This window comes from Colletotrichum godetiae (assembly GCF_030913485.1).
Source record: "Colletotrichum godetiae strain CBS 193.32 chromosome Unknown BDP55scaffold_18, whole genome shotgun sequence".
Lineage (NCBI taxonomy): Eukaryota > Fungi > Ascomycota > Sordariomycetes > Glomerellales > Glomerellaceae > Colletotrichum > Colletotrichum godetiae.
Window position 1 is genome coordinate 550,741 of NW_026851266.1, and position 26,992 is coordinate 577,732.

The following is a 26,992-nucleotide window of genomic DNA, read 5'->3' on the forward strand; positions in this document are numbered from 1 at the left end:
ACCGGGACTGGGAGCGCGCTTATGGTAGCGGCGAAAACTGAACACAATCCAGTTATAAGGCTCCTGCTAGAATATGGTGCTGACTATCAAGCTGCGCAAATCATCGCATTGGCACCGGACCAGTTCATTTGGTCTGCAGATTACGACGATAGAGTGCACGAAGAGCGGCGACGGTATCTTGATGACTTGGTTAATAAACTAAGAATCGGCGACGATCCTCCTGCCGTTGCTTCTATTTGTGGCTAGACAAAGATAGTGCAGCTGTTCTTGGAACAGAGGAAGTCCTCAAAAAGGCCAAGCGAATACTGGTCTCGAGTGTTGGCGACTACCGTTGGCTGGGACGATTACTCCATCACTGGAATGCTTGTGGAAGCTGGGGCGGATGTCGACGCACCAGTAGTGATTTACGGCTCCCTACTCAACCATGCACTGGCACAACGCCGTCTCCAAGTTGTTAAACTCCTTTGGCAATATGGTGCGGATACCACCATACCATGCACCATAGAGTTCTAGGGTAGGACTGAGAGGATGGACGCCGTTGAGTTTGCCCGGCATTTGGACTTGCACGAAATAGCAAACCTGATCTCAAAAGTACCGCCTACGAGAGCCTGCAGAAAAAGAGGGGCGGAGGATGATTTGTGAGGAGAGGAAGCAGCAATTCATAATGGAATATGACATACTATTTTAGTGCAGGCGGTTCGAGGAGTTCGCCTCATTTTCGAGGCGCTCAGAGTATTTCTAGGCATAGTAACGCCTTTCTTGAATTGCTTGACTTGATCCTTTGTCAGGTCATAGTGCAAACAAATGGAATCAAACACTCCTGTATCAGATAAATGATAGTCTTATTGGTGGCGTGGCGGGTCTCATGGACGTTGTGGCAAGGTATGATTACACCGTCACAGTTTTAACGCTGCTTCTCTTTGCGGGGAGATATGTTGCCAACTAGCAACCGCGTATTACAATTATCTCAGAGCTGCCCTTAAATCCAGAAAGATCCAAAACTCCAAGCGTCACAGCGCCGCGCTCCGAATCTCTCCGGCTCTCGTATTCCCAAAATATTCCCAAAGTCCGTCAAATCATGATCTAATAATACAATACATCGTCGCGAAGAATTGTCTCGTGACTCAGTTGATGCCCAACATGGAAGACGTTCTCCTGTCACCAGGCTTCTCCTGAAGCTGTCTCCGGTACGAATCAAGCTCCATTGTCGCCCACACAAGCGCGATCTTGCCCTTGTCGTAGCGATACATACAGTGCTGGTGGAACTTAACGCTCTTCCCGTTAGGCTTCGCGTCCGCAAACTCCTGCACAGGCGTCCCCGAAATCTGTAATCTCACAGCAACCTGCTGCGTCTCCTCGTCAACGAGCAACTCCTGGATATTAAACCACAATCCCGAAATCGCCTCCTGGCTGTACTGCATGCTGCGCGCGTAATCCTGCACTGAGAGAACGCGGTTGTTGTGTCGCAGCTCCTTCTTGCAGTAGCGCGGGAACTCCTTGACCATACTACGACGATTGATGCTCGCGACATACTTGCGGTACGTTGCCGCCAGATCGATGGGCTCTGCAGGGAGACTGCGCATGAAGAAGCGTGGCGTGGTTGCAGCCTCGGGTGTCTGCAGACGGATGCCATCGTTATCCTGCAGCGTGAGCATACGAGAGATCTTGCCCCTGTCATCGAACCACACGAAGCACTGCTCGTCAAATTCGTACGTTGTGCCGACGGGGTCGACGTCCATCATCGCTTCGGCAAGCGTGACGCGATTGATGTATCGCACAGCCACGGCCTGGGCCTTTTTATCAACGAGGAGGGTGTCGATTTTGATCTTGAAGTTTGCAAGGCCTTCGACGCGCGAGCGAAGGCGCTCGACGTGCTCTTCGCGTGTTTGGGCGCGATTGTTGCGCTCCAGAGTGTCGGCGAGATGGTTGCCGATGACGTCGAATTTGCGGTTGTTGAGGCAGTCGAGGTACTCGCGCAGACGGGCGCCAATGTCGACCTGGATACCCTTGCCGTCGCCGTTCCATCTCTTGGAGAAGGGGCTCCTGCTCTTGCGAATGGGTATGCTGGTGGTGTTGCTGGGGGCATCATCTTTGACTTCTGGGACCTCGGGAGGCTTGAGCTCGGGGGACTCGGGAGGGGTAAGAAGGGTCTCGTGAGGGAAGCACGGCGCCCCGTACTCGTCCATCGTGACGGTATTCATCTTCATCATGATATCTTTCGATGAGGGTGTGGTAAGGGTTTGGTAATCTGTTTAATCGACTGTGACGAGAGCATGTGTTGCCTCGAGAGGGTGAGCTTTCGTCGCGATGTAGATGGGTTTGATGGGATGATGGGAATGTGGAAACAGGGTAGCACTCGGGGACGGGAGGAATCGAGCTTCTAGGCGTGAATTGTACTTGTAGGAGGTGAGCTTGAGTTGTCGATCTATGCAGATCACGGATGGGAATCAGGCCAGACCACGGAGGCTGGACGTAATTAGGGGGGATTAGGTAAGGTACTTTCAATGCGATTGGGCTCTGAAAACGATCGAACGACGGGAAATGCGGGAGCTCAGAACAAAACAGCAGTGGACGTGACCGGGCCGGGGGTGGTGTGACTGAGCAGAGACATGAGTGAGAGTGGCACAGAGAGTGAGGGAGAGACGAGTGAGAGAAAAAAGGGCACGATGAAGATCTCAAGATTTGCGCCACGCCTCTCGCGTGAATGACGTACAAATCCCCGCAATTCCTGACATCACCCGCATCCCTGTGGCGGCCAGCCGAACATCTCATCCCTCACCATCCCAGAACATCCCGGGACCATCCCTAACCATATGCGGGACGCGCGGACATAATCCAAACAGCCACCGCACCGCGCTAGTACGCCGGATTATATGCTGGAAATAGCCCATGAGCCAGTCGCCAGGAGGGAAACCTCCGCTACATTCCCATCCGGCGAGCTAGGCTACTCCAGGTGGCTTGGGTGGCTTTCCCGGGGCAACTGGGGGAAGAGGGGGGAATGATGGTCGAGACTCTCGGATCATCCCCCAGGCTCAGAATGACATAGGTTGTGTGATAGTATACGTAGTCTCCTATTGAAGTGAACCCTCAACAAAAACCTGGAAATCAGTTGAATCAAGCCCGCCGCCGAATCATGTCCAGACCACCATCACGTCCCGTCAGCGACCAACCATCAGACGGATGAACGGTCCCTGCGGCGGGAAGTGGAACCCTCCATCAACTTAAACCATACCAAAACCACCCCGGTCCTCGCCTTCCGAGATACCGGGATCCCAGCATCTCCCTCGCAAGCTTTTCAGCAGTTGAACGGGGCCGGCCCCGGGTTAGTGTAGCTCGTCGGCGTGGGCCAGTACGGCTGGAACAAGATCCCCGGGTCCGTAGATTTGTACGCCCCCGGGAACGACACGAGGCCCGATGGGCTGGTGCTCCCGCCCCCGGACACAGAAACCTGCGCGCAGGCGAGGTAGAACTGCGCTCCGCCCTCTGTCGCGGCGCCATGGAGCGCCAGGTGCTCGACGCGAACGAGGTACTCGCCGGACGGGATGCACGCTGGGATCTTGGTGGAGAGTATTTGGGTGTCTGTGACGTTATTCACCGTTAGCTTTTGCTTGTCCAACTCATGAGAAACCCCCACGAGCCCACAAAATACTGAATCAGCCCTATGCAAAGGGAATCTGTTGCGGACTCGCGATTCACACACTCTCCACAAAAGTAAGAGGGCCCCTTTTCTTTTGAAACCCGCAGAAAGCTTTTTAGTCTCTGCATTTCTCCTCTTTTCTTCCCTGTTTCCTCCATGTCCAGCCTTTTTTTCAACGCTCTCTAAGTCCCTTCTCCGTCATATTGTTCTGGAGACCAGCGAAAAGATGGCAGAAAATTGGAAACAACTCACTGGTAGAAGCCCACTCCAGCCCAGTGCTCGTAATTGTCGGCCTCTCGTGGTAGATCTTGAACCACATCGCCCCGCTGCCGTCCCACGTCGCCGCTGTTTGGCCGGTCGGCACTTTGGCCATGTAGAAGCTCGCCGGTCCCGGGTGTCCCACGACTCCATTAGCCGCGAATCCAATGGTCGAGCCCGCCGAGACCGGCAACGTCGTGACCATGCCGCGGTCTGCGGTATCTGCCTCGTAGCAGCGGATCTGCGTCGACGACACACCGTCGGCCGGGCCGTTGGTGTAGAAATTGAGCGTCTTGCGCACGTGTTGCCATTCGGGGTAGGTTGTACCACCGTAGACGAGGCGACCAAAGGTGTCTATGGTCAAAGAGGTTAGGTTTATTTTGTATTCCGCCCGCAGTGCTGGCTTTGTGATCATTGTGGAATACACGTTTGTGTAATTGACAAGCAAGCTTACAGTGGGCTTCGGCCGAGGCAGCTGCCAAAGCGAGGAGAGCGGTTGACGAGAACCTCATTTTGCTGCAGTGATAATGGCTTAAGTAGGAAAGTATAACTTTGGAAGTACTATCTCAAAAAGCTTGGGTTCCTGGATTTTATTCATTCTGATGAACCTCAGCTGGCCGATCCATTCTTAAGTAAAGTTATCATCGGTGGACGACTTCCCTCTCATTACACTAGCTGCTCAACATCTGCGGAGGGCCGGTTCCCTCTCAGCATTAACGAAAGTTTTGAAGGAACTTCCAAGAGCTCTGTAATATCAAGACAGTCTTTCCGGTTGCCGGCGAAAATGCTGTGGCCATCTTCCACGAATCTCTGCTGTCTCCCGAGCTGAAACCGGAGTGAAGCCTCCGAGAGAAGGTCACAGCACGATCCTTGTGCTACATCACGTCGCTACCCGCCAAGACCCAGTGCACTGCCATACGCCCAATGAGTCCGGGGTAGACAGATTAAAGTAATTAATCAAGACTGGAACTGGCGTCCATCCACCTTTTTCTTTTGTTGGCCTCCGGTCTAGACTTTCTTTCTTCCTTCAATCAGTGCACTCTTCGAGCCGGTCCTCTACTGTTCCTCTGGGTAGGTACCTCGCCAAACTTCAAGGCTATTGAAACGCGAGCGTAGAAACTCTTGAGGATATGATTCGGTTCATAGTCTGCTAAGTTAGGACTGGTGGCAACATGCAACGTGAGCTTGAATCATGCGAGCAATTGTGCCTTACTTTTGGTTCCCTTCACCTCAAGAGCTAGCCACTCCGTGAGTCCGCGTTGTATATCCACAGACGACATACTTGTACTTACAGCATCGAGTATTCGCTTATGCTTATGTTGCGAAGGGCGGGCGGATGTCACGGTATCTGGTGGCACGAATTCACCTCAACAGCAGTCTTGAGCTCCACCCATACTATAGGTTGATAACCCACAACTGCGAGATCCTTTCCAAATTCTGGAAAATAGTCACACATTTGACAATGGGACTGCTGAATGAATGGATTGTTTATTGGCACTGATATACCCAAACCTCCTGTTTGACAAAGCATCCCACATCTTCCACTCCAACCAGTGTCTATCCCAGACAATCCAGAGTTTGGATGGTATCAGCCCATCCCAAATCTAAAATGGCTCAGCAGCTGAAGCTGTTCCTGATGCGACAGATCTCGTCGCAGTTGATGTTGTCGGCATAGGGGCCGTTGCAATCGCACTCGTTGGCTGGCAGAACGTTGCAGCAGCAGTCCTAAATCACGAATTAACTTTGTATCTATGCCAACTGTCTTACAGCAAATTTCTGTTGCAGAATGACTTGGGATCACCTTTGCAGCCACGCCGCTGATGATAGCGAAGGCAGTGAAGAAGATAGTGAACTTCATTTTGAACGGTTAACTATAGTTATGGTGATTGTGTTGCTGGTGATTGGATCGATGGCGCAGTTGGCTAAGATGATGTGAAATGATTGTGGTGGTTGAGAAGGTCTTTCAAGTAGTTCTTGCTAGAGGAAAGAGTTGAGTTATATGCATTTCAAAGAGAGATTTTGTCAATTCGTATTGGTCAATCTTACTTGCTTAGTATTTGGACGAAGACTCAAGTCAAATTGTCAATTGTAGCAACTAAAATGGGACTAGCCTACAGCACGAGTCGCGCTGTGAATATCCTTGAACGTGTTACATGGCAAACCCTTGGCCACATAGATTGAACTGAGCGTGAATAATAATCAACTTTTAGGCATTACTTATCAGTCCTCGTGAACCTCCGGGCTGTAAGGTTCCATGAAGTGTAATTGGAACTCGCGTCCTGACTCAGTTTCTGCCAGAAATTCATTCTAGCCATTCTAGCTGTTGCTATGTCCACAAAAGCCGTTGGTAATTTGTTTTAAGCATTGGTCCGTCGGGTGAACAAGAGAATGTCGAAATAATCATCCCGATGTCAACTTGGCAAAACTCTATTGGTGAGTCGCGACACGACGGTTCCCATTGAGCCTGACGGCTAAATCTGGACGTGTATTCGTCCGGTTTCACTCCGTCCGTTCTGCCAGCAAAGCAGACAACCCTCACTTTGTACTTTGAGACGCACGACTTATAATAAGCTAAGATTATTCAAATCATCACGCCTTGAGATGAAAGCCGCAAATACCAATCTCAATTTACTATCCATTTGGCAATCACGTCGAACCTTTCGTGTCCTTGCTTTGTCAGGATCCATCCGCAGTCGGGCATAGTCTCTGAGCCTCAATGCATGGCAAGTTTTTTGGCTCTAACAGCATCTCTGCATCTTACCTAGCACATGGCCACAAGATCACGGTCGGCAAGTTTAGCTATATACCCATGAGGTGGTGAATACAGAGGGGAGCAGGAGGCACATATCAATTAACACAATAAGCCGAAATGTCAGGTCGAGAGAAACTCGAAATTTCCGTTGCTTCAGTAAGTTTACTAGCCCGTAGTCACCAAAACAGGTCTTCAGTAATTAGGACATCTAACTTACGTAGTAATCAATCAGTGTTCTTACCTCAGAGCCTTTCTCCAATGGTGGCACGTCGTCCACCTACAACTTGCATGTACCTTTATGCCAACAGTGGCCTTGCCAATCGCGTGGAGTGAACTCTGGTCGACAAAAAACTTACTCGTCTTGACGTTGAGTTATGGATGAATTAGGTCTGCGTATTCATGCGAATCTATTTGTAGGTTCGATGAGTATGATTGGATACTTGTTACAGTACACTATGTGAGACCAACAGTTATTGTTCACTAATAGAATAAGGTAGACCAATTGAGTCGGAGTGGAATCATCCCCTGCGCGTCGAACCTTGTGCTTGCAACATCTCAGCGTACGTTGCTTATCTGATATCAACCAACAGTGAAAAGACTAGGCGGTCGCTTCTAAGCCTGCTTCAACATTTTAGGGCTGCTACAAACGTATCAATGATCATATTTGTTTGAATCAGCCTCCCCAATCATATCACAACGCGGCAGAAGCTATTGCGTATTGCTACACGGACTGGAGGAGGCTTTAAATTGATTCTCACAGTCTAGCCTAATGGGAAGCTTCAATCAAGTGGTGTGTATTTGGCCCATTTCCGCAAGCGCTACTAGCATTTTGTGGTACAGTTGCGTCCTTCAATGTACAATGTTCCGTCCTCTGTAACCAACGACCCATTACGTGAACTGTGTCCCCATGTAGGATATATCCTCGTCTATATGCTCATTCTTGCTGCTCTTCTTTCCCTTCCTATGACCAGTCTTGTTCTTCTTTGTCGTCTTCGAATTAGATCTGGATGGCGACCCGGAGCGGGCGGTCATGCTCGACGTTTCGTCGTCGACCGGGGAAGGGGCGGGGCTTATAAGTTCACAATTAGTATGGTATGTCAGACCAGGTAGCTACCAGAGACAAAAGCTCACGCGGGTTGGCTATTCTTGCGTGAAGATCCCATAACTAAAAGATGGCTTTGTAGCTCAGATGGCTCAATAGATGAAATGGTCAGGTTAAAAGGAGCACAGCAGTCTTGTAAATGATACGAGATCTGCACAGTTGGACAATCTGTAGAAGAAACGATCACTCAAGCCGAGCGAAGACAAAAGGTATGGATAACGATCATAAAGACCGATGAGAATTGGGGGAAACGAACAATATATTTATCGTTCTGGGAGCCTCTAGGCTCTCAAGCCAACAACCGTCAGGTCTGCCTACATTCAAACCTGGACAGCGCCGCCCTACCAAGATTCGTCCTTTAACTCGCAGGCAAACGAAGAAAGGGACCATAAATGCAGCAATACCAGGAACATCCAGCCTAGATCTGCGCAGAGGAGCTAAGTTTCACGAGCTCAAGGTCGACTCACTCTCCACTTTTCCTGTCAAGATCGAACGCCATTGGTCGCTCACCTTTTGTCGATGGTGTTACTGGAACATCGTGGCCAGGCCAAAGGATCACCACGAAGTAGGTGCCCAGGACCTTTGGATTACAGTCGTTATGAAGTAACAGCGAGTAAGTACCAGCATTTAGGAACGCTGCCATCCTACTGGATGTTCACCTTTTGTTCACGACAGTCGTTGTAGGAAGCAGCTTCCGCCCAGGTCCTGTAGGGACGGACCGCGCTAGTCTCGGTTTGCAAGATGGATGGATCAGCCGGTTTAGAGAATACAGGGGTTGACATTTCTCATTGGTTAGTGACCTTTTGTTCTGTCCGGCTATTCGCTGGTGAGGTCTAACAAGACGGGGCGTCGGTAGACTGAGAAAGGGACAGCGTGACAGCTAAGCATACGACACTGACAGAGCCCCTTGGAAGCGCAACTGCCAGCCAACATGAGTGGGTTTCTGTCGCTGTCGCTACCCAGACTGATTGGTCTGTCTCCTTTTGTAGAGCCTTTAATTGGATTTGTCTTGGAACTTCCAGAGGCTTGGCCACAACAGCTGTGCGAGTGAAGCGGAATTCCTAGGCTCCCGATTGGCGAGTTGCCTTTTGTGAGTTACACAACACGCAGTGTGGTAGGCACCCGTTGCCTTATCCCTCGAGGCAACCACTACGAGTCGATTCAATAAACCCATAGGTTTTCATTTCTTCGAGGCACTTTATCTCATCTCTTCATTCATATGCCCATCGATACTGGTTCTTCCGCCGTCGTCTTTCTTCTTCGTTCCCTGAATTCATCAATTGCCCCCCCCCCCCCCCCCCCCCCAAGCATGTTCTTGCATCCATCTTGAGTTGTTCCAACCGCAATCGAGACTGGATTCATTTCAGATAATAACAAGCATCACTGTTGCCTCAATTATTCTTAGCAGTGATGAACACCCCGAGAACCTTTCACCTGCCCTCCCAGGCCACGTTTCATGACATCCCTTACGATCAACGATGGGAGCCCCTCAAGAAAATCATCATCGAGGCCTTTTTGGGGGGTGCTTCAAGTCGCCCTCCCACATTCCCAAAACTTTCCGAGTTCATGAAGAAGCACCATGGCTTCGATGCATCGTAGGTCAATCTTTGCCCCGAGAATGGCCTCTGTACAACCTTGTCATCTAACGTACGCCACAAACAGACCCGCCCAGTATCGCTATCGCCTCGGCCAGTGGGACATCAGAAAAAATACAAGAAGGAAGAGAAGACAGCTGTCATCACAGCTATAGGGAAACGCAATCGACCGGGGGGGAGAGTCTCAGACGTGGAGATTCGACAAGGAGATTTCATGAAGCCTGTGGACAGCAAACAGGTGAAGCGATTCATCAATGATACAATTCGTCACCACTCTGCTCCGCCATTGACGCCTGGCATGTAAGCTAGCACCTTTCACCATAATCTTAACAGATCAGGGTATAACATGACTATAGAATATCGCAATGGAACCTCCCATACGCAGCCTACCGAGCTTCCCTCGCGACGCAGGACAATCATGCTTCTCCATTCAGCTACAACCCACCAACCCCGCAGTACCTTCACGTCAATAGCCCCGACACATCAGCTGGCCGGGGCGAAATATCAGACATCATCACTCCGACTTCTGCTTTGATTCAGAGGAAGACCTTGTTAGACCGGTCCAGCCTGCTTCTACAGGGCCGCAGGGAAGAGTTGTTGAGCGGGTGCAACAGCAATGATAGAAGGTAGCGATATCATTAATATCCTCAATATGATTTGGATGCTAACCGCCTTCAAGAACCATCTCTGACTGGCTTCATGACTACTGGATGTACTGCTTCATGACAGCCAAGTTCTGGGGGGTTGGCCCCCAAGAATGGACAGCGGGACTGATCTCAGAGGTCACCATTGGCTTAGGCGTCACTGAGACACCTGACGCCGTTCATTCGATGTCGCCTTTCGCAAGCGTCTCTAATTCATTACCACAGGAAACCCCCCTAACCGAGAACCCACGACCGACAGATCTCTGTCGTTGGGTAATCCACCACGAAGACACGGTAGATTTTGACGATGACTCCACACCACCTTTGCCACCCATGGAGCAAGCTACCTTTGAGTTGGGGGATCAATCGTCTTGGACCGAATGGCCTACCTCTCAAACGGCTCGGTCCTACCAGAGTACCATCCAGGAAGCCTTAACATCAAGCCGATTCAGCGCCATTGCACCAAATGAAGTGCCGATCAGCAACGAGGTTGTTGCGGAGGTCATATCTAAATCACTCAAGCAAATTGCTTTAGATTCATGGGCATTTGCGATCATGACTGGCAATGTGGACCTTCTCACGAAGCTTCGGCACGAAGCTGGGTCCAGACCCGACCTTGATTTCGCAGAGATCCACCCATATCATCTCGCAGCATCATACGTCGACGGAGGTAATATCTGCTGCCTCGTTCTCTGCTGCCTTACCAAGGCCCTGGACGGGACGTATCCGATCGCATTGAAAAACCTTGACTCCAATGGACATACTGTTCTAGATGCTCTCATGATTTCGATTCTGCGTTCCCACACGGACTGTCCACCTGTCAACGTGAGCACAAGCTTTGTTGATTGTACTCGTTTCCCGGGTGAAGAGAAGGATATTTGCGGCAGATGGGATGCTGATTCGCCAGCAATACGACACCTTTATAGGTCTGGACAACCTCAGGTCCCCACACATTGGAAGCATGCCTTTTGTCACAGTTCTGTGCAGGCTATATGCCACAACATGATTGCGATCTTCCTACCACCATCGGCGCCGGACATCAACGCTTACAGCGGTCTGTTCCGACGGCGTTGTACCAGCTGTGGGCTCGAGATGAAGCTGGGCTCGTTGCATACTCTTGTTGCCGTTGCATTTCATTTGGCAGAGAACGGCAAGAATGGTGAAACGCTATTTGGAGCAATGGCTTGTCTAGTTTGCCTTTTGGCACTAGGAGCTGATGCTGCCCAAGTAGCGGATCTATCAGTGCTTGACATGTTCTCGTCTCCAGGTGAGGGAAGTTGTTATCATCGACCCATGACCGCGATGGAGTTGGCAGAAGAGGTCCCACAAGAAATCAAAGATGATTGGAGACCATCTTGTAAGATCGGCTGGAGGTGCCTCGTGCTGATTCTTCGTCACGCAACGCCATCATCGCAAGGAGACAGCCCTTTCATAAAGTTCAGCAAACGAGTCAGCACCTGTCAGGATTTTGAACGTAGCGAGACTAGGGAGAACGAGAACCCGAACGACGACGAGGACCACGTTTTGTATGTTGACTGTCTCTTCGAGGAGTTTCACGAAAGCTTTGGCACCCCCATCAACCCTAATCTGGGCACTCTCTGGGCGGCGATCCAAACAGAGGTACACTCATACCGCAAGGTCACTAATCTCGATCCCAACATCTCTGACCACTTTCAGGTATCTTCTCTCTTGAAATGGCTGGAAGAGGAGACTGACGACTTTGAGACTCCACTGCTCAGAGAAGATATGATGCAGAGGCATACACCATGTGGATAGTTTTCCGGAATTCACGGTATGGTGGGGGTCATGGCACCCGACATGTGTTCGAGGTATTTCATGAACATGGATATCTGGTCGCGGGCCTCCTTTGTGGAGGAAATGGTTCCTCTGGGTTGTGAAAGTGGATTCTGACGTTTCAAATCATAAAGAGACTGAGAACCTCTATGTAAACCATTCGGGTGTGAAAATGGTTGGACGCTATACCAAAACATCACCATAGATCTTGTTGCCCAGGGAGTACATTATAAAGGGGGCACCAGGCTACTAATCGTTAACCTTCCCCTATGTTGCATCGCTCGGAAGAGATACTATTTTCAAATTCTGATTAATTGAGTTGAACAAAAACATTCAGCCGCTATCATTTGATTATTCTTCTCTGTGCCATACTTCATAAAATGGTCAAAATTGTGTCGTGCTAACTGACATAAATATCTTGAAGAATAGATGCTGTTGAAAGCTCTCCATCATATGCACCCTGGAGTCCTGACGGCGACTCGTCATGCACTGAATCAACACCGTGGTCTTTTAGTTGATACACATGTCAGCATGGCAAGCTATCGACTGGGATGGAATGAAACACCATGCATTGTTCTGCGTCTATGATGTAGGGACTAAGGCGGAGTTGGATGAAGTCGACCGGCCCTCTGAAGTAGGTGGAATGGCAGCTTGTGCGGCCAAGAGCGCCTTTCAGACCTAGCTTTCTCACGAACGCTGATAATCCAAAACTTCCGAACCGGGGGCCATCAAGAGAATTGAAGTATGGATTTCGGAAACCTCGCAGTGGGAATGAAGTCAGAACACTCCAAATGAGAGTTTAATTAGCAACAGCTTAGAATCTCTTCCTCGCTCAGCGGTCTCCTCGCGTATAGACGGTAATTGTTCGACCTCATCTGTCGTAACAGAAGCATTAGAAATTTTCATCGTTACCCTTGTGCAAAAATTAGGTCGCCGTAGGCTTTCCTGACACATACATGCAGTTGATAGTCATTTCCAAATTGATCTTTCAAGAGTTTCTGGAGCTTCCTCTTGCTGATAAATCGTCCGGCTATTTCTTGTTGCCCATAACTACGGCTATATGCTGATGAAGAAGTCGCCGTTGAAGAAAAGCCAGTGCTCTGTCTAGTAGATGGTTGAGAGTGGCTGAAATTGTCGTTACGAGGATAAGTTGGCTTTGGGGAGGACGAAAATAAGGCGGTGAGGTAGTTCATCATTGGAGCGATTGTAGATAGTCGATTCGAGGAGTCACCGTAACAGAGTCTTATTTGATGTGCTCGGAAGTATGGCTTGGTCACTGAGAAAAACATGACGAGGATGCTTCACGGGATTTAAAACGACTGTAGGACCTCTTGAAGTAATACCAGCTCGACTCCCCCACCTACACGTATCAGACTGTCACTAAGGTATGTTTCACTGAGCGAGTAATTTTGTCTTGCAAGGGAGAAGAAAGACCTCTCATAACTCGTTTTGCTTCTCCTCCATCATGGGTAGATGCCGAGCATCCCATCAAATTACATGTTAACGATTCCGGCATCTGTTGCATTCTTACTGAATTGCTGCATTGCACCACCCTTGTTGTTCGGTATACCGGGCTTGTTAGGAGGTAGTTGAGTGCATGGTCTGCCGGTGCGGGGCATTGCTGATCAACGGTGGCATCATTCTGTATGTCTGGCTGTATATTTACTATCAGGCAGAAACACGGCTTGGATGGTAGTGGTGTGGTGCAGCAGGCTGAGGGGTTGGCGATTAATTATGGTGTGGATGTTCCACATAAGCATGCGGCATGTCCGTACTCCCACATTTTCCCAATCTTATCGTAGACCAACCAGAATCTCGTTATCATTCTTCGGACAAATGAATGATGAGCGTGCTGCTTACAGCCGCCAATTCCGGGGCCTGCCTCGAGCTTTGCGTCACGTTTCTCACGTCTGAATCTGCATATTGGCAAGAAGGTGTGTCCGTCAGCTGCGCATGGCGGTGGCTATGACAATGCTGCGCTAGAACAGGCAGCAAAGGACTGCCGAGTCCCGCGGTATTTTCAGAACTCGAGAATCAAAAACAAGCCTATGTCCAACTCTTTCGTAGATCATGACCACTACTTTGATCTACACTTCCCAACCCCATCCAATCCCGAATGAGCCGGTACTGTGTCTTCGACTTCATGAATACACCAAACTAGTTCCTCGCGGCATAACCTATCATGGAGCTTTCCTCAGGACTTGAACAGGTGGGTTGCTATCTCACTGCATGCGTTGGACGGTTTTTTAGACGTTGCACTACGACAAAGAGGCATGCGCGCTGCAGCCACAGCAAATAATCCACCTCCGTGCTTCGTGCGTATAGCGCTGCCTGTTACGGGTTAAAAGCAACCATTCTGCACTTGTCCGATTTTCACATTACTACTGGCCGCTAAGAAATACCTTACAGATCTCCATAACGAGTCCGGTCCTCGAGAATCGAGCTGGATCACTGCCTCGATCATTCGATGTCGGCGCCGCTAGGGATGTTATCGCCTGCATCCTCTTACGTGCTTCACGCCAAGATCTCAACAACAAACGCAATCGGTTCGTTCCACGCGGCAGCTTGATGTCTCAGTTCAACTACGAAAATGTCTCAAGCTTTCTAAGGACATTTATTTCTTCTGATGAGACTAAAGTTGCCGATGTTGCACATTTTGTTACTCCCAACGAGCAAGAACAATGCCTCTGTGACGATGCTCTATGTACAGGACTAAGAATAATCTTTGCAACATTATTCTTACTCGGTAAACAGGAAGTAATATTGAAAATTTACCAATCGCCGGTTCATATTTGCGATGGAGCTTGGCCATGTAGCGATCCGACCTCGCCAACCTACTTTTCTCGGGCTGCTGAGGCTCTTCGAGAAGTCCTGCAAGCCCTAAACGCACATGACGAGGAACTATTCCACCAACTGCAATGGCATATGAGATCTCCGTACTTTAGTAAATCGGACCCAAATACTAACAAGCAGGCTTACCATACATTGCATGATGAAATCACATTGCCGTGGTCAGAGATCAACATGCAGCGGGAGATACTTGATGGCCAAGTTTCGTTCGTGCAAAAGATGAAGATTCACGGAGATCATCACGATTTATTAGATGCATGTTAGCAGGTCAGCCAATCACCACTCAAGCCACATTACTAATGACTTCTCGTTTCTCAGCAAGACGAACCACTGGCAGAATACTTCGCTTTGAAGATCATCGACAAGGGGCACACGATCAAGGCCGCCAAAATTTCATTCAGGGATGAGATTGCTGCCAACCAAAGAACAACCCATCCCCGCATAACACCGCTGCTTTCTGCTTTCACACACCGAAATCGATTTTATCTCTTGTTCCCTTGGGCTGACGGTGGCAGTCTCTTTGACCTATGGGAAGATCATGACTTATATCATGATTCTACTGAGCATTATCCGCCTTGGTACTCGGTCCAATGGATGATAGACCAATGCTACTACATAGCCGACGCCTTAGCCACGGTACATGGCTATGATTCCCGAGAAGGGGGGCATTCTTCCGAGGCGCAGCTTCATCTCGATATCAAGCCAGAGAATGTCGTCTGCTTCCGAAAGTCCCAGGGCGGCAAGGTCTCATACGATTTGAAGCTGACGGACTTTGGTCTATCTAAGCCTTTTGATCGGGGCTCTTCGATTCGTCCGAAGCAGAAGGCCGAGACAAAGACATACCGGCCGCCCGAAAGAGACCTTAAGGGATCCACAGTGGATGAGCCGTTCGACATATGGTGCTTGGGATGCCTGTTTCTCGACTTCATCACCTGGGCAATAGAGGGGTGGGGCGGAGTCGAGAGCTTCCGCGAAAGCCGCCTTCTAGAGACAGACGAGGTCGATGTCGACCCAGAGTTTCCCCCGGTACTGGAAGATACATTCTTCAAAAAGAGGGTGCATCGAGGGGTATGGTGGTGGCGGCCAAGAAGAGTTCCTCGGACGATTGTCGCAGATCTGAAGCCCTCGGTTATTTCGGTGAGTGCTTCAACATCAAATGACCCACGATTCTGCCCAATTTTGTGATGCTGATGGAAATTTGGTGTCAGCAATTCCAACATCTCCGCAACCATGCACGATGCACAAAGGACTTGGAAAGATTTCTTACTCTCGTCCAGTCAAGAATGCTGCTCATCGACGGCAGTACGCGAGCAGCCTCGAATGAGGTTCGAGATATCTTGCAGGCATGGAAGCAGAGCTTCAAAGAGTAAAGTAGGGAGTCGAGACTCGGAGCGTCCATCCGACTGGCGCGTTCATGGACGAATGGACCAAGTTCTTCCCTGGTGGTTCCGAGATGCCTGCAAATGCAATGTGGAAGACCGGATGCTGCAGCACCCCAACCTTGGATATGCGAGATATGGCAGAGACGTGGCACTCAAGGATTGGAAACCCCCGCTTCACTCTTGAACGCGGTAAGTGTGAGGGGATAGTATGTAGAACGCGCTGCATGCCTGTTTCTCTTAAAAGATGGTCAATGTGGACATTTGTATCGCCAGGCTTCCTTGGGGTCGACCAGGGACAAATCACTTGTATTTCAGTTCCACGAACGTCTACTAGTATCTAGCTGCTGGTGCATACTGAGAGGAGGCGCCATGCATGCGCCCCACTCGTCGATGATATGACCAATAGGGCGTCTGAACCCAGTATCATCATGTCATCCCCAAACTGATGGGCAAAGCGCTCAATATCCATTTCCAGCACTGCAAGTGTCAACATTAACTTTACTCTTCTTCTTCTTCTTCGTCGTCATGCTCCTCTTTGGCCTTCTTGAGATCAACATGAACTTTCTCCATTTCCTCCTAGTTACGGGTTAGACGGTAATGCGACCTGAGTAAAATTCAATGCAAGAAATATCTGGACTCACCGGGGTCAACTTGCGAGGAAGCTGAACCTCGACGCAGTCAACCTTTGTTGCCTAAACCAGTGATCAGTAAATTGTCTAAAGCGGGGAACTGGTGAACTCGGCATCGTCTTACCTTCATCTTGATTGTGTTCTTGGGAAACTTGAAGCTCAAAAGCGTTTGCTGCAAAACCTTCGTGTCTGCATATCGATCGATTATTTTGTCGGTCGCGACAAACTTGCCGGTGTTATCCATTTTGTCTCGCTTGCCGAAACCCGGGATGTAGCTCTTGAGCCTTGATGCCCAAGATCGGATATTGGTGTCATCCATGTAAAGCAACGACGGGCTATTCAGAATACAAATACAAGTTTCCAGGCTGGAGAATCTGTTGTCTAGTGAAGGCCTCGCGAGTTATACCAAGAGGGTGCACACTTCAAATTCTCGCACTTTGGTCTATGTCAGCAGAGCCGTGTGCTCTCCAGGCTCCAGCGAGGCAAAGTGCAATTGTTTGTTTTGCGAACCATTGAAGTTGACTTCGGTGTCAGCCAGATGGATGAGTGGCTGAGTTTCCGAAGCATCTTTACAGGCGCACGCATACATGGGGCCATAGCCGGGCAAAGGGCTTATCATCACATGTCCTTTCACCGGTGGGAGCAAAAGGGTGTTGGGCCGTCGGGCAGGGTTGCAAACGACTTCTATCCCACGTCCATTGCACCAGATAAGCTGCACTAAAACAGCAGGCTGCGTGCCAAGGCATAATTGAGAGTCGGCATATTATCTGTCACTACATAGACTCTCATTGTCGGTGTTACTGTTCTTGCAGTAGTGCAGCTAAGAACAGCCCATCGAGTAGCGTGCAAGAGCTGCAGCGGAAATGTCACCCTGATTGAGTTGGTTGAGCAGGTAATCTGCAGTCATCATGGCGCAGGTATGGTAGAACGCAATTCTGGGCTTTCAATCCACGAAGAGTCCAAGGCGGGGTCAAGGGAATTCCGTTGCACAAGCCCGGACAGCTGGGTATCCCTACGACACACACTGACGAGTCATTTGATGCACGCCAGAATTCTTGACCGACAATACGTGTGGTTTTTTCACGTATAAGCTATAGTAAACGCCCAACTGTAAGACTCTGCCTGATAGATTCAGATGCTGAGGTCGCGAGTCACTCGTTTCCACGATGGAGTGGATAACTCAAAGACTAGACTTTCTCAAAAGCGACCTGGGATCGCTTGAATTTTCTTCTGAAGGATCTTTCAAAATACGGACTGTGATTTTGCGAAAGGCTGACAAACGCGTGAGTTCCCAGCTCGTTTCTTCCGCCCGGCCCAAGTCAAGCTAACCGCGTCTGAAAGCCGAATGTCTTGGACTTCACAACAGAAGATGCATTTCTCCAATGGCTAGAATCGGTAAGTCAACAACCAATCTTGGATTTCACTCGGGTTGGCCTGCTCAATTCACATATTGTAGGAGAAGTCACCGCTTGAGTTGCCGGGTTTGGTGCTTGTGATGCATCATAGGCCGAACACGACCGACCCGCGAGGTGCTAGGTCACTGCCATACGAAGAGAGTACTTTCAAAAAAGTGGCTCAAAAGCTTTATCAGCACCGTTCACTGTCTCTTCTATTCAAGAGAGCCTCAACAGCCCTCGTCACTCACAAACCTGTGGCGTGGGAGGGCGGTCTCACACCCTTAGCATCTACAGGTGAGAAGTCTAGAAGAACCCAGTCCTTGTCATTGAGCGCTTTTCATTTTTCTTGTTCATCGGATACTTGTCATTGTGAATTCCAGAGGCGATCTAACGAGAAGCGCAGTTTACAATTGCAAGTCTGATACCGAAAACCCACCGGTCTTGAATAGTCCAAACGATGTTGCATTATCAGTGACTTCGTTTCCAACTCGTGGCACAGCATACGCAGTCATGTACGGCTGTACACAACCCGTCCTTGACTTGACTGTCAAGTGCCTGAAAAATACTGGAGGACAGGCCTTGCATCCTCTTATCATGCCAGTAATATTCGCAGAACTAGAACGCAAACGTCTGTTGGATTTGCTTGACATGGAGAAAACATCGCTCGAACAACGCATCTTGGAATTGGAATCCAAACTTCGAGGTGAAGACCAGAATTCTATCTCCGAGAAGGCGGATTCTGAGCCCGTATTGCGAACGAGAGATTGTGAGTCGACCAAACTATGGATAGATGTCAGTAAACTCCAAAATGGGCTCCATAGTCTCAGGATTCAGCTACAGAACATGGTCGAACACTCTGAAAACCTAGCTGCAACGTATTATAAGCCTCCTTCCGAAGACAGCGGTGAGATTGATGAACACCTCGAAGTGCGAAGAGCAGGAGCCAAGATTCAGATGAGATTACGCGAGATCATTGATGAGTTGGGAAGCAAGATCCGAAGCTGCGAAAGTCTCCTTGGCGGCATGTCACTAGCTGCACAAATGGTGAGCATAGATAAAACTCTCACATTGACCAGCGGATTCCGTGACTAACGCTGATGGCTAGGAATCAAACTACTACACGAGACGAGACGCCAAAGTATCCATCATCATTGCAAATGCTACGAAGAGAGATGGCAGCCAGATGAGAAGCATCTCACTGCTAGGAATGATCTTTCTGCCTGGAACATTTCTTGCCGTAAGTTTGTGCATTCCTGTGATGTGTGTGAGCAGTCATTTCAGAATAAGCAAGCTGACTGGATGCACCGCAAGTCGCTTTTCTCAATGTCTTTCTTCAATTGGACCCCCCCAGATGGCAATCAAATCATCTCCCCATGGATTGCCCTCTATGGTGTCCTTGTAATCGTGATCACACTCATCACTGTCTGGAGTATGAGAAAGTGGATGGAAGCAGAAGAGAAGAAAGCTAGAGACCAGATGGCGAGGGAGGTCAACAGCGATAGCGACTCTATTGTGTGAGTTGGGGGTGTGCAGTGTTGCGGGCTTCGGAGATTTCAAGGCGTCAAGAATGACTGCAGTGCGGTGCGGATTGAATGCGAATGCTTGAAACAACGATGGCGATTGCTGTGGAGGGCCTGGATTGACGGGCATTCTGTCCCAGGATAGTCCGCGATGTGACCTTTAGAATTCGAGTAAAAATGGATGACCATCCTTTCGAACTCCATGAAAGCATCAGCCCATATCACAACAGGAACCGTATGAAAGAGGTGCATGTCCGGATATGCTCGTTGAAGTCATTTCCGGCCCGCAATAAATCGGAACATGCCTTCCTCCGCAAGGGTGGCTATCGGTGACATAGACGTATGATATGGTGCGTCTATTGGTATGAAGTTCGAGGCTGTTGGCATGTTTTCGCTTGGCTTGCATCTGCATCTGCAGTCAGCACATCACGGACTAGGCTAAGGATTAAGCAGACCTAATATGAGGCTTTCTCGTCATGGCCAAGGGAGGTCGCAGGAGCATTTAGGAGCGGGCATGTTAAAGAGCAAAACCATCGCAATGTTTCCTGAATTGATGGGGGCGATTCTTAGTGATTGGTCATATAACCAGCGGCCCATTTCCACATGAGCCCACGCAAGCTGGGGAACATCTTTAGAATCGCTTTGCACTACACAGGACAACATGGAGTGGCCCCACCAGGAATGGAGGTTCCGCAAAAGCGACATAGAGTTTGTGAGGTCGATTGGAATCTCACCGGTTACAGTAGGATCCTGTCGAGTCCAGACTGTGCGGTTGCAAGAGCAGCCTGTGGATGTAAGCGGACAATGCCTTTCTCGAAGAACACAATAAATCAACTGACTTCAGACTATTGAGCCCCAATTTAGATTTGAGCATATTGAACAAGCTACGGAATATGAATTCGTCAACTGGTTAGAATCGGTAGGTCCCCCTCTAGGGGCGCGTACTTTGAGCATGCTTTTCGACCGTATCGAGATTCTGAAATGTTATGAGCAGGTTGAGCCATTATCGGAGCGCTTGGAACATCCGGGGTTGCTTGTAGTGATCCACCTGAGGCCCGACACAGGTACTGAGATAGGGGAAAGCATGGGTTTGCCATATTCAGAAGAAACCTTCTCTAAAGTAGTCGAACGACTTTACCAACATCGGTCTCTGATGTTTGCCCTTGGCAGGAGATCTACTGCCAAGTTCAACACCCGATCGGCGATATGATACTCAGATGAATTTAAGACATCAGCAATCGGTATGTTTTTCTGCTGCGTGGCTCTCGTTTCTGGTGGTGCCGACCAACCTTGGTCTATGACCTCTACATGTAGCCAAAGATATGAAACTTGGCGCTCCAGTCAATAAGTACCTGACTCACAGACCCATCTAGTCTACAATTGCAAGTCCGATACAGCGTCTCCAAGGAAGTTCGACGATGCAACTCTTTCTTTGACAAACTTTCCGAATCAGCGCATGACCTACGCTGCGATGTATGGGTGCACACCATCGACCGCTGGAAAACTCACGGCATGGCTTAAAATGTTCAGAGGGCAGGCTTCATATCCATTGCTAATGCCTTTGATATTTGCAGAGTTTGAACGCAAAAGTCACTTCAATGTTCTCGACCGAGAGCGAACGAGCTCTAGACAGCTAGTATTGAACACATTTGCAGCAACGTCAGAAGTCGAAAACTTTGGTCCTATGACTCGGAGCGGAATGCTGAAATCGACCAACTTGTGGCATCAAATCAGTGCTCTCAAGATTGGATTGGAATGCTTTCACGATCAAATTGTAAAGATGATCGAGCACTCCGAGGTTCTTGCAAGGAGCACCTTCAGTCATTCTAAGGAAGATAGTGAGAGTATCGAGCGCTATACTACAGAGCAGCACGACACAGGTGAAAGGATCAAGAGAAGATTGTCAGAGATACTCGCCGAGTACAACATCCGAGTGAAAGAATGCAATAGCGCGCTCGGAGGCATGGAACTGGCCTCCCAAAAGGCATGTCCACAATATATAGAAGTGCCTGGTAGGAGCGTTAACACCAAGTTTTCAAGACAGATGACTAACTATTCAAGTGACACTTTTAGGAATCGAGTTTCAATACCAGGAGAGATTCAAAAAAATCCATTTCCATTGCTCGCGCCATGAAGAGAGATGGTGGTCAAATGAAGACTATTTTGCATCTTGGAATGGTCTTTCTCCCGGGGACTTTTCTAGCTATACGTCGCTATGAACAAGACTCGTCTTTCCTTTTAATGGCTATGAGGGGACCACCGGCAAATGATAGCTAATACGTGACTAGAGCATATTCTCAATGTCTTTCTTCAGCTGGACCCCGTCCGACAGCAACCAGATGACTTCACCTTGGTTGGCCATGTATTTCATACTTCCTGTCATCATTACAGCGCTTACTGTTTGGAGAATGCGGAGGTGGATGAGACAAGACGATAAAAGAGCGACAAAAATGTTTATGCAGGAAATCGACGAGACTGAGTCCCAGATGGTTTAAGTAATCGGCTGATGAAGGGCAGCAAATGAGGCCTGTAGTACTTGCAAAGGGATTTCTTGTTCGTTAGGTCGGGGCAAATTAATTAGGGGAGTGAGAAACATGTCGAGAAACCTTGATATCGAAACATGCCACAAGAACGGTATCGTTAATGCGGGCAGCATTGATCACGCCGAGGTACTAGGTCTCTCGTTATGGCCGATTCAGCACTTTCAGGACCAGCTGCAGCAACTCAAGGCAAGCTATCCCGCAATTGCTTTTGAAATGACTACTTCAGCTTGGCGATCGATTTCAAGCTTCTACTGTGTGAAAATAATGGTAAAGTGAGTTGTAGTGTCAACCCGAGCGTTACTTCGAATGCAGGAGGTTGACTCTCCGCTAGCAGCATTGTCGACGTCCCGCCTCATATGCAAATCCTCCCCCGCATCACCCCGCCCCCGCGCTTTCATCTACTAGGTACCAGGGGCGGGGGGGAGGGGGGAAAAGAGGAATTGGCCGGTTTTCTGCGGTTTAAGGCAGAGAAGACCGGTCAAGTTCTCTTCGCTCTACGTGGGCACCAACAGATCTCCTTCTCCATGATTCGTGCGAATTCGACCCGGTCGAACGGCAACGATGTACTCCGTAACTCCGATGATGGCCCCAAGAAATGCTGCGCGAGAATTCAGCGCGACTGAGAAAATACGACGCTGATGTCGAGGAGACTCGGCCGGGAATAGCCCGATTTGACGATGCTAGGAAACTATTCAACCCTCGGGCGCCGTCGCGCTTTACCGGTGGGAGGTAGCCCTGGGGTTCTCACTATTTTTCAGCTGATGTTCTGAGCCAATCCTGTTATCCATCACTCTTCCACCCCTCAGTCACTGGACCCCTTGTTCTCAGCTCAAAGGAACTGTCGCACATTGTTTGAACATGCGCCGTACCTGGGCTGTTGGCGTGCTTTGCACTCTACTTGCTTCAGCCTCCGGGATCTATGCGCAAGAGACTACAGACGCCGCGGGACGCAAGACATGCATTGTCAAGGCTAGCGGAATCAACACCACCGACGACGCGCCTGCTATACTCGAGGCGTTCACGCAGTGCGGCCGGCGCGGCAAGGTCGTGTTCGAACCAACGACGTACTATGTCAACTCCGCTTTGAATGTTACTTGGCTGGACGATGTCGAGATTGATCTTCAGGGAACTCTGCTGGTACGTTACTGTTCCACGGCAGGCTTATCGCTCACCATCCCGATCTTGGTGTAATCTGAGTGTTGTGCCAAGCCAAACAATACCAAGACTTTCTTTTGATGGCGATCAGCTAATGTGAGACTGCCGTTTATAGTGGAGTACAAACATCACGTACTGGCTTGCCAACTCGCTGGACGTCGGGTATCAGAATCAGTCCACTGCCTTTATCCTCGGCGGCAATAATGTCCGTCTCAACGGTTATGGGCAAGGCACTTTCGATGGCAACGGCGACTACTGGTATGAATGGATCAGACAGCAGGCAAACACTTCGAATTACCCTGGCCGTCCACATGCTCTCACTCTCAACGGGTTGCGGAACTCTGTTGTAAAGGGAGTAAACTTCCTGAGAAGTCAGATGTGGTAAGTACATGTTTTAGTGAAAACGTAAAGCTAAACATCACTGACTTGAGCAGGACTCTGTCCATAATCTACTCCCACAACGTCGTCCTCGATAGCATCTTAGTTAACAACACTGGCAACCGGTTCCAAAGCTGTAAGGCCAATACCCTTTGCTGTGGACCCTGTCATGGGTAGAAGCATGAGCCTTTCTGACCTCACTTAGCGAACACGGACGGTGCTGACACGATCCGCTCCTCCGGCATAAAGTTCAACAATTGGACTGTCTATAGTGGCGACGATAGCATCTCTCTCAAAGCAAACAGCACTGATGTCAGCATTACGAACTCCAAGTTCTACAATGGGTTGGGCATTGCTCTCGGCAGTATCGGACAATACAATGACCAGTTCGAGACCATCGAAAGACTGAAAGTCGAGAATTGCTTCTTTGACAACACGTTGCATGCAGTTGGTCCCCTTCGCCCTTCTCTTCTGATATCATAAACCTTGTTAGTGCTAACGACGTCATCAGGTCTACTTCAAAACTTGGACAGACGACCAAAACGGCTACCCTCCTAATGGCGGCGGCGGCGGGCTTGGATGTAAGTCCGAAACAGCGAACATGTAGCATTCTCTGAAGGCCTCCTACTCACCGCCATCTTTTTAGTTGCATCGGATATGACTTTTAAGAACCTGACCGTTCAAGGTATGCGCGGCGCTGCGTTCGCAATCTCTCAGTGCACCCGCTTTCGCGGCGCTCCCGGGGTGGGCAACTGCACCAACTCGCAGTTTCAAATTCGCGATATCACCCTCGACGGCATGGTAGGCACGACCAAGTCATCCCGCGTCGCCAGTCTCCAATGTAGCGCTGTTGCACCTTGCACTAACATCGGTCTCTTCGACGTCGACCTGGAGCTTGCCAACGGGACTGCTGCCACTTCATACCTTTGTGGGAACGCCGTGAACCCCCAGGGCTTTGACTGTACTGGGACTCCTTGCGTGGGAGGAAGTGCAACGGGTGAATGCTGAGCGAAGAAGTCTGGGCCTCAATCATCATAAAGTGAGTGAGGGCAGAAGATATTCTGATCGATGGGCGTTAGGCTAGGAGTGCTGTTCCGGCGGTTCCGGAGGAGCCGAGGTTGAGTGCCAAAGCCTTGCGCATCAACAGCCCACACGAATGATTCCTCCGGGCACAGAAATGCAAAACCTTTGCTCGATTAGGTGCTTTATCTTCCATCAGCATCCAGAATTCTCGTGCTTATGTCCTTGACCTCGCAGGCTTGGTAACGTCCGAATGCGAGACGATTCATTGAGCAATTGATTTGTTCTGATGGTGCCTCTGTTTGTCGACAACTATCCACTTCTACGTCCGAGTTTCCCGATGCGTTGTCGGTACGTGTTCCTCATTCAGCGAGATAATGGGACTCTCTCGCAGTGTCGGTGAAGCTCTATGTCAAGTCGTTTGGTGACCACTCTATGCCCAAATAAAATGACTCGCGAAAGTCCGTGGCATCTCGGCCCGTAACTATCGCGAGCTTTGATCAGCTCACTGATCCTCGCCAAGCAGATGCTCCCGTGTTGTGGTCTGGAATCAGAGTTTCAATTTACAAAGCTTGGCACATTGCGTACGTCGAAATAAGCGCATCGCAACCCACAACTGCCCGAAACTCTGACTCAAGCGTCTGCCCACAGTTAAAGTGGACGTTTGGACCGTTTGGCTCCTCGACACAGGGGACCTGGGCCAGTGAAAGGACGCCCATGCCTGCGGAACGCGGAGCTGTGAACCTAGAATCGTAGGGCTGCTTGTTCAGCAAAGGTAATTCAAGGCTCATGGAAGTACGCAATCTCATCAGACTAGATGTTGACGCTAGGCAAGTTGTGGTTTATGAAGCTGGATCCCACATCCCGCAAGGTCCTGTCTTGACGCTTGTAGATGAACTCGTATTGCAAGAGTCAAGGACTAAGTTAGAGGAAACGGGGAGGGGTTCTTCGAGCTAGAGCAATTGAGAGATTTGTTCTCGAGTCGTCGGTCCATGCCGCGGCGAGGTCAAGGTATCCCTTCACTTTCTTTGGGATACCCAGCCAAGGAACCTGGGCGCACATATTGCAATCATTATATGGCTTATTTGAACCCTCCGAAAGCGTTCTAGTAGTGCACGTGTGTCGTGTAGACGGTAGAAATATCGTATCGTTACATTCCCGATCTTGCTTATCACGTAAGAACGGGCGTCCGAGTTGTCTCCCCTTTCACCTTCTTACTTCCCTTTTGACCAACACGACCGGACGAAATACGTCTGGTTTGAAGGCTGCCGATCAATGGAAAAAGGAGATTTCCATCAATGAGTTGCAGGCTCCACAGCATCCATCGCATCCAGAAGGGGGCTTGGCGCGGTGCCAAGACACGGGATATGTTCAGTGTTGTTTCTTCGTGGGCAAGTTGAGCCAATCTGCTCTCGAAGACTCTCAACGGTACGGTGAGACTTGGCAAGGGGTTGCAGTGCCAAGAGCCTCAAATGGCCTTAGTGTCGACGCGCTTTGCTTGACTCGAAGCTCTTGGCATCGTCCGTCCAATTTCCATTATTATTTTTTCCATCGCAAATGCCCCTCTTCTGGAGTTCTGGGCGCACCTTTGTTCAATCCTGTGACACTTGACGGAGAAAAGCCCCGGATTCATACTGCAGTACCGGAGCACGTTCTATGATCTACCGAGACAAATGCCCGCCCCAGTTGTCAGTGTCGCGGTTCACCAGTAACGCTGACCCCGGCTTCATGTCTGCGGGATTAGTCACGGTAGTCGAAGTGATGTGCGTTCCTTTTTCCCTATACGCCAGTGGCCCTGCATGTGCGCAAGTAAGCTACTGTTTAGGCTTAAATTTCCAGCTGCAGGTTGGGGATATTCTGCTCGCCTCTTTGATCCGAATGTCACTCCAACCGCGATAATATCAGATAACCTCAGATAACCGTCAGGATTCTACTCGCCCACCTGCCGCTTCTGATAGTGTCTTCCACACACTGGGAAGCGTTTCCTCATGGGGAACGCTGCCGGCTTGCACCACCATTTCGGCCCCTCCCTTTGAGCGATGCGTCGCGTTGCATGATGCTCTTCCTTCTCGAATCCATCTCTAGAACCGTACTCAAAAGCGAGTAGCACAGAAATGTACCCCGGTCTTGACCCTCTTGGTACCCATACGTTGGTATTGGATCAGGCGTGGGGCTCGGGGCATCCATCGGAAGGGCCTAGATGCCCAAGTTGGAGAATCAAGCCCCCGGGGCGCCATCTCTCTGCATCCACATTCTCAACCACCGACTTCCCAGAGAAGAGACGACCATCGCCTACTTTTCCTAGCCAGGAAGTAGCTCTTCCATTCTCCACCCCC

The 26,992-nt window shown here is 49.7% G+C and overlaps 9 protein-coding genes across 9 annotated transcripts; 6 read left to right on the forward strand and 3 right to left on the reverse strand.

Moving 5' to 3' along the window:
- Positions 1–978: 978 nt before the first annotated feature.
- On the reverse strand, positions 979–2,413 carry BDP55DRAFT_112943 (SnoaL-like polyketide cyclase). Its single transcript, XM_060565397.1, has 2 exons — positions 2,398–2,413; positions 979–2,282 (listed from the first exon to the last, which is right to left on the reverse strand). Exon 2 carries the CDS (start codon positions 2,208–2,210, stop codon positions 1,125–1,127), a length of 1,086 nt encoding a protein of 361 aa, XP_060430302.1. The 5' UTR covers positions 2,211–2,282; positions 2,398–2,413; the 3' UTR covers positions 979–1,124.
- Positions 2,414–3,295: 882 nt separating this feature from the next.
- Positions 3,296–4,407, reverse strand: BDP55DRAFT_693515 (family 61 glycosyl hydrolase; the record flags this gene model as incomplete). The annotated part of the gene is made up of 3 exons (XM_060577231.1): positions 3,296–3,579; positions 3,890–4,249; positions 4,350–4,407. 3 exons carry the CDS (start codon positions 4,405–4,407, stop codon positions 3,296–3,298), a joined length of 702 nt encoding a protein of 233 aa, XP_060430303.1.
- A 3,128-nt stretch (positions 4,408–7,535) lies between these two features.
- On the reverse strand, positions 7,536–8,531 carry BDP55DRAFT_631464 (uncharacterized protein; the record flags this gene model as incomplete). Its single annotated transcript, XM_060572284.1, has 5 exons — positions 7,536–7,716; positions 7,779–7,900; positions 8,095–8,173; positions 8,217–8,329; positions 8,409–8,531. 5 exons carry the CDS (start codon positions 8,529–8,531, stop codon positions 7,536–7,538), a joined length of 618 nt encoding a protein of 205 aa, XP_060430304.1.
- A 520-nt stretch (positions 8,532–9,051) lies between these two features.
- BDP55DRAFT_581499 (uncharacterized protein) lies at positions 9,052–12,073 on the forward strand. The gene is made up of 4 exons (XM_060570826.1): positions 9,052–9,344; positions 9,412–9,644; positions 9,701–9,970; positions 10,024–12,073. The coding sequence occupies exons 1-4, from the start codon at positions 9,228–9,230 to the stop codon at positions 11,762–11,764; spliced, it is 2,361 nt and encodes a 786-aa protein (XP_060430305.1). The 5' UTR covers positions 9,052–9,227; the 3' UTR covers positions 11,765–12,073.
- A 1,778-nt stretch (positions 12,074–13,851) lies between these two features.
- On the forward strand, positions 13,852–15,231 carry BDP55DRAFT_113033 (uncharacterized protein). Its single transcript, XM_060565398.1, has 3 exons — positions 13,852–13,991; positions 14,192–14,899; positions 15,148–15,231. The coding sequence occupies exons 1-2, from the start codon at positions 13,965–13,967 to the stop codon at positions 14,894–14,896; spliced, it is 732 nt and encodes a 243-aa protein (XP_060430306.1). The 5' UTR covers positions 13,852–13,964; the 3' UTR covers positions 14,897–14,899; positions 15,148–15,231.
- On the forward strand, positions 14,867–16,177 carry BDP55DRAFT_113050 (uncharacterized protein). The gene is made up of 3 exons (XM_060565399.1): positions 14,867–14,887; positions 14,955–15,769; positions 15,841–16,177. Exons 2-3 carry the CDS (start codon positions 15,227–15,229, stop codon positions 16,000–16,002), a joined length of 705 nt encoding a protein of 234 aa, XP_060430307.1. The 5' UTR covers positions 14,867–14,887; positions 14,955–15,226; the 3' UTR covers positions 16,003–16,177.
- Positions 16,178–17,395: 1,218 nt separating this feature from the next.
- Positions 17,396–19,838, forward strand: BDP55DRAFT_662258 (uncharacterized protein). The gene is made up of 6 exons (XM_060574788.1): positions 17,396–17,926; positions 17,985–18,038; positions 18,100–18,334; positions 18,444–19,084; positions 19,146–19,277; positions 19,352–19,838. The coding sequence occupies exons 1-6, from the start codon at positions 17,810–17,812 to the stop codon at positions 19,556–19,558; spliced, it is 1,386 nt and encodes a 461-aa protein (XP_060430308.1). The 5' UTR covers positions 17,396–17,809; the 3' UTR covers positions 19,559–19,838.
- A 942-nt stretch (positions 19,839–20,780) lies between these two features.
- On the forward strand, positions 20,781–21,996 carry BDP55DRAFT_113171 (uncharacterized protein). Its single transcript, XM_060565400.1, has 3 exons — positions 20,781–20,801; positions 20,934–21,544; positions 21,634–21,996. Exons 2-3 carry the CDS (start codon positions 21,017–21,019, stop codon positions 21,835–21,837), a joined length of 732 nt encoding a protein of 243 aa, XP_060430309.1. The 5' UTR covers positions 20,781–20,801; positions 20,934–21,016; the 3' UTR covers positions 21,838–21,996.
- Positions 21,997–22,656: 660 nt separating this feature from the next.
- Positions 22,657–24,840, forward strand: BDP55DRAFT_662266 (pectin lyase fold/virulence factor). The gene is made up of 6 exons (XM_060574789.1): positions 22,657–23,240; positions 23,374–23,639; positions 23,693–23,772; positions 23,842–24,083; positions 24,148–24,217; positions 24,283–24,840. Exons 1-6 carry the CDS (start codon positions 22,962–22,964, stop codon positions 24,642–24,644), a joined length of 1,299 nt encoding a protein of 432 aa, XP_060430310.1. The 5' UTR covers positions 22,657–22,961; the 3' UTR covers positions 24,645–24,840.
- The last annotated feature ends 2,152 nt before the right edge of the window (positions 24,841–26,992 follow it).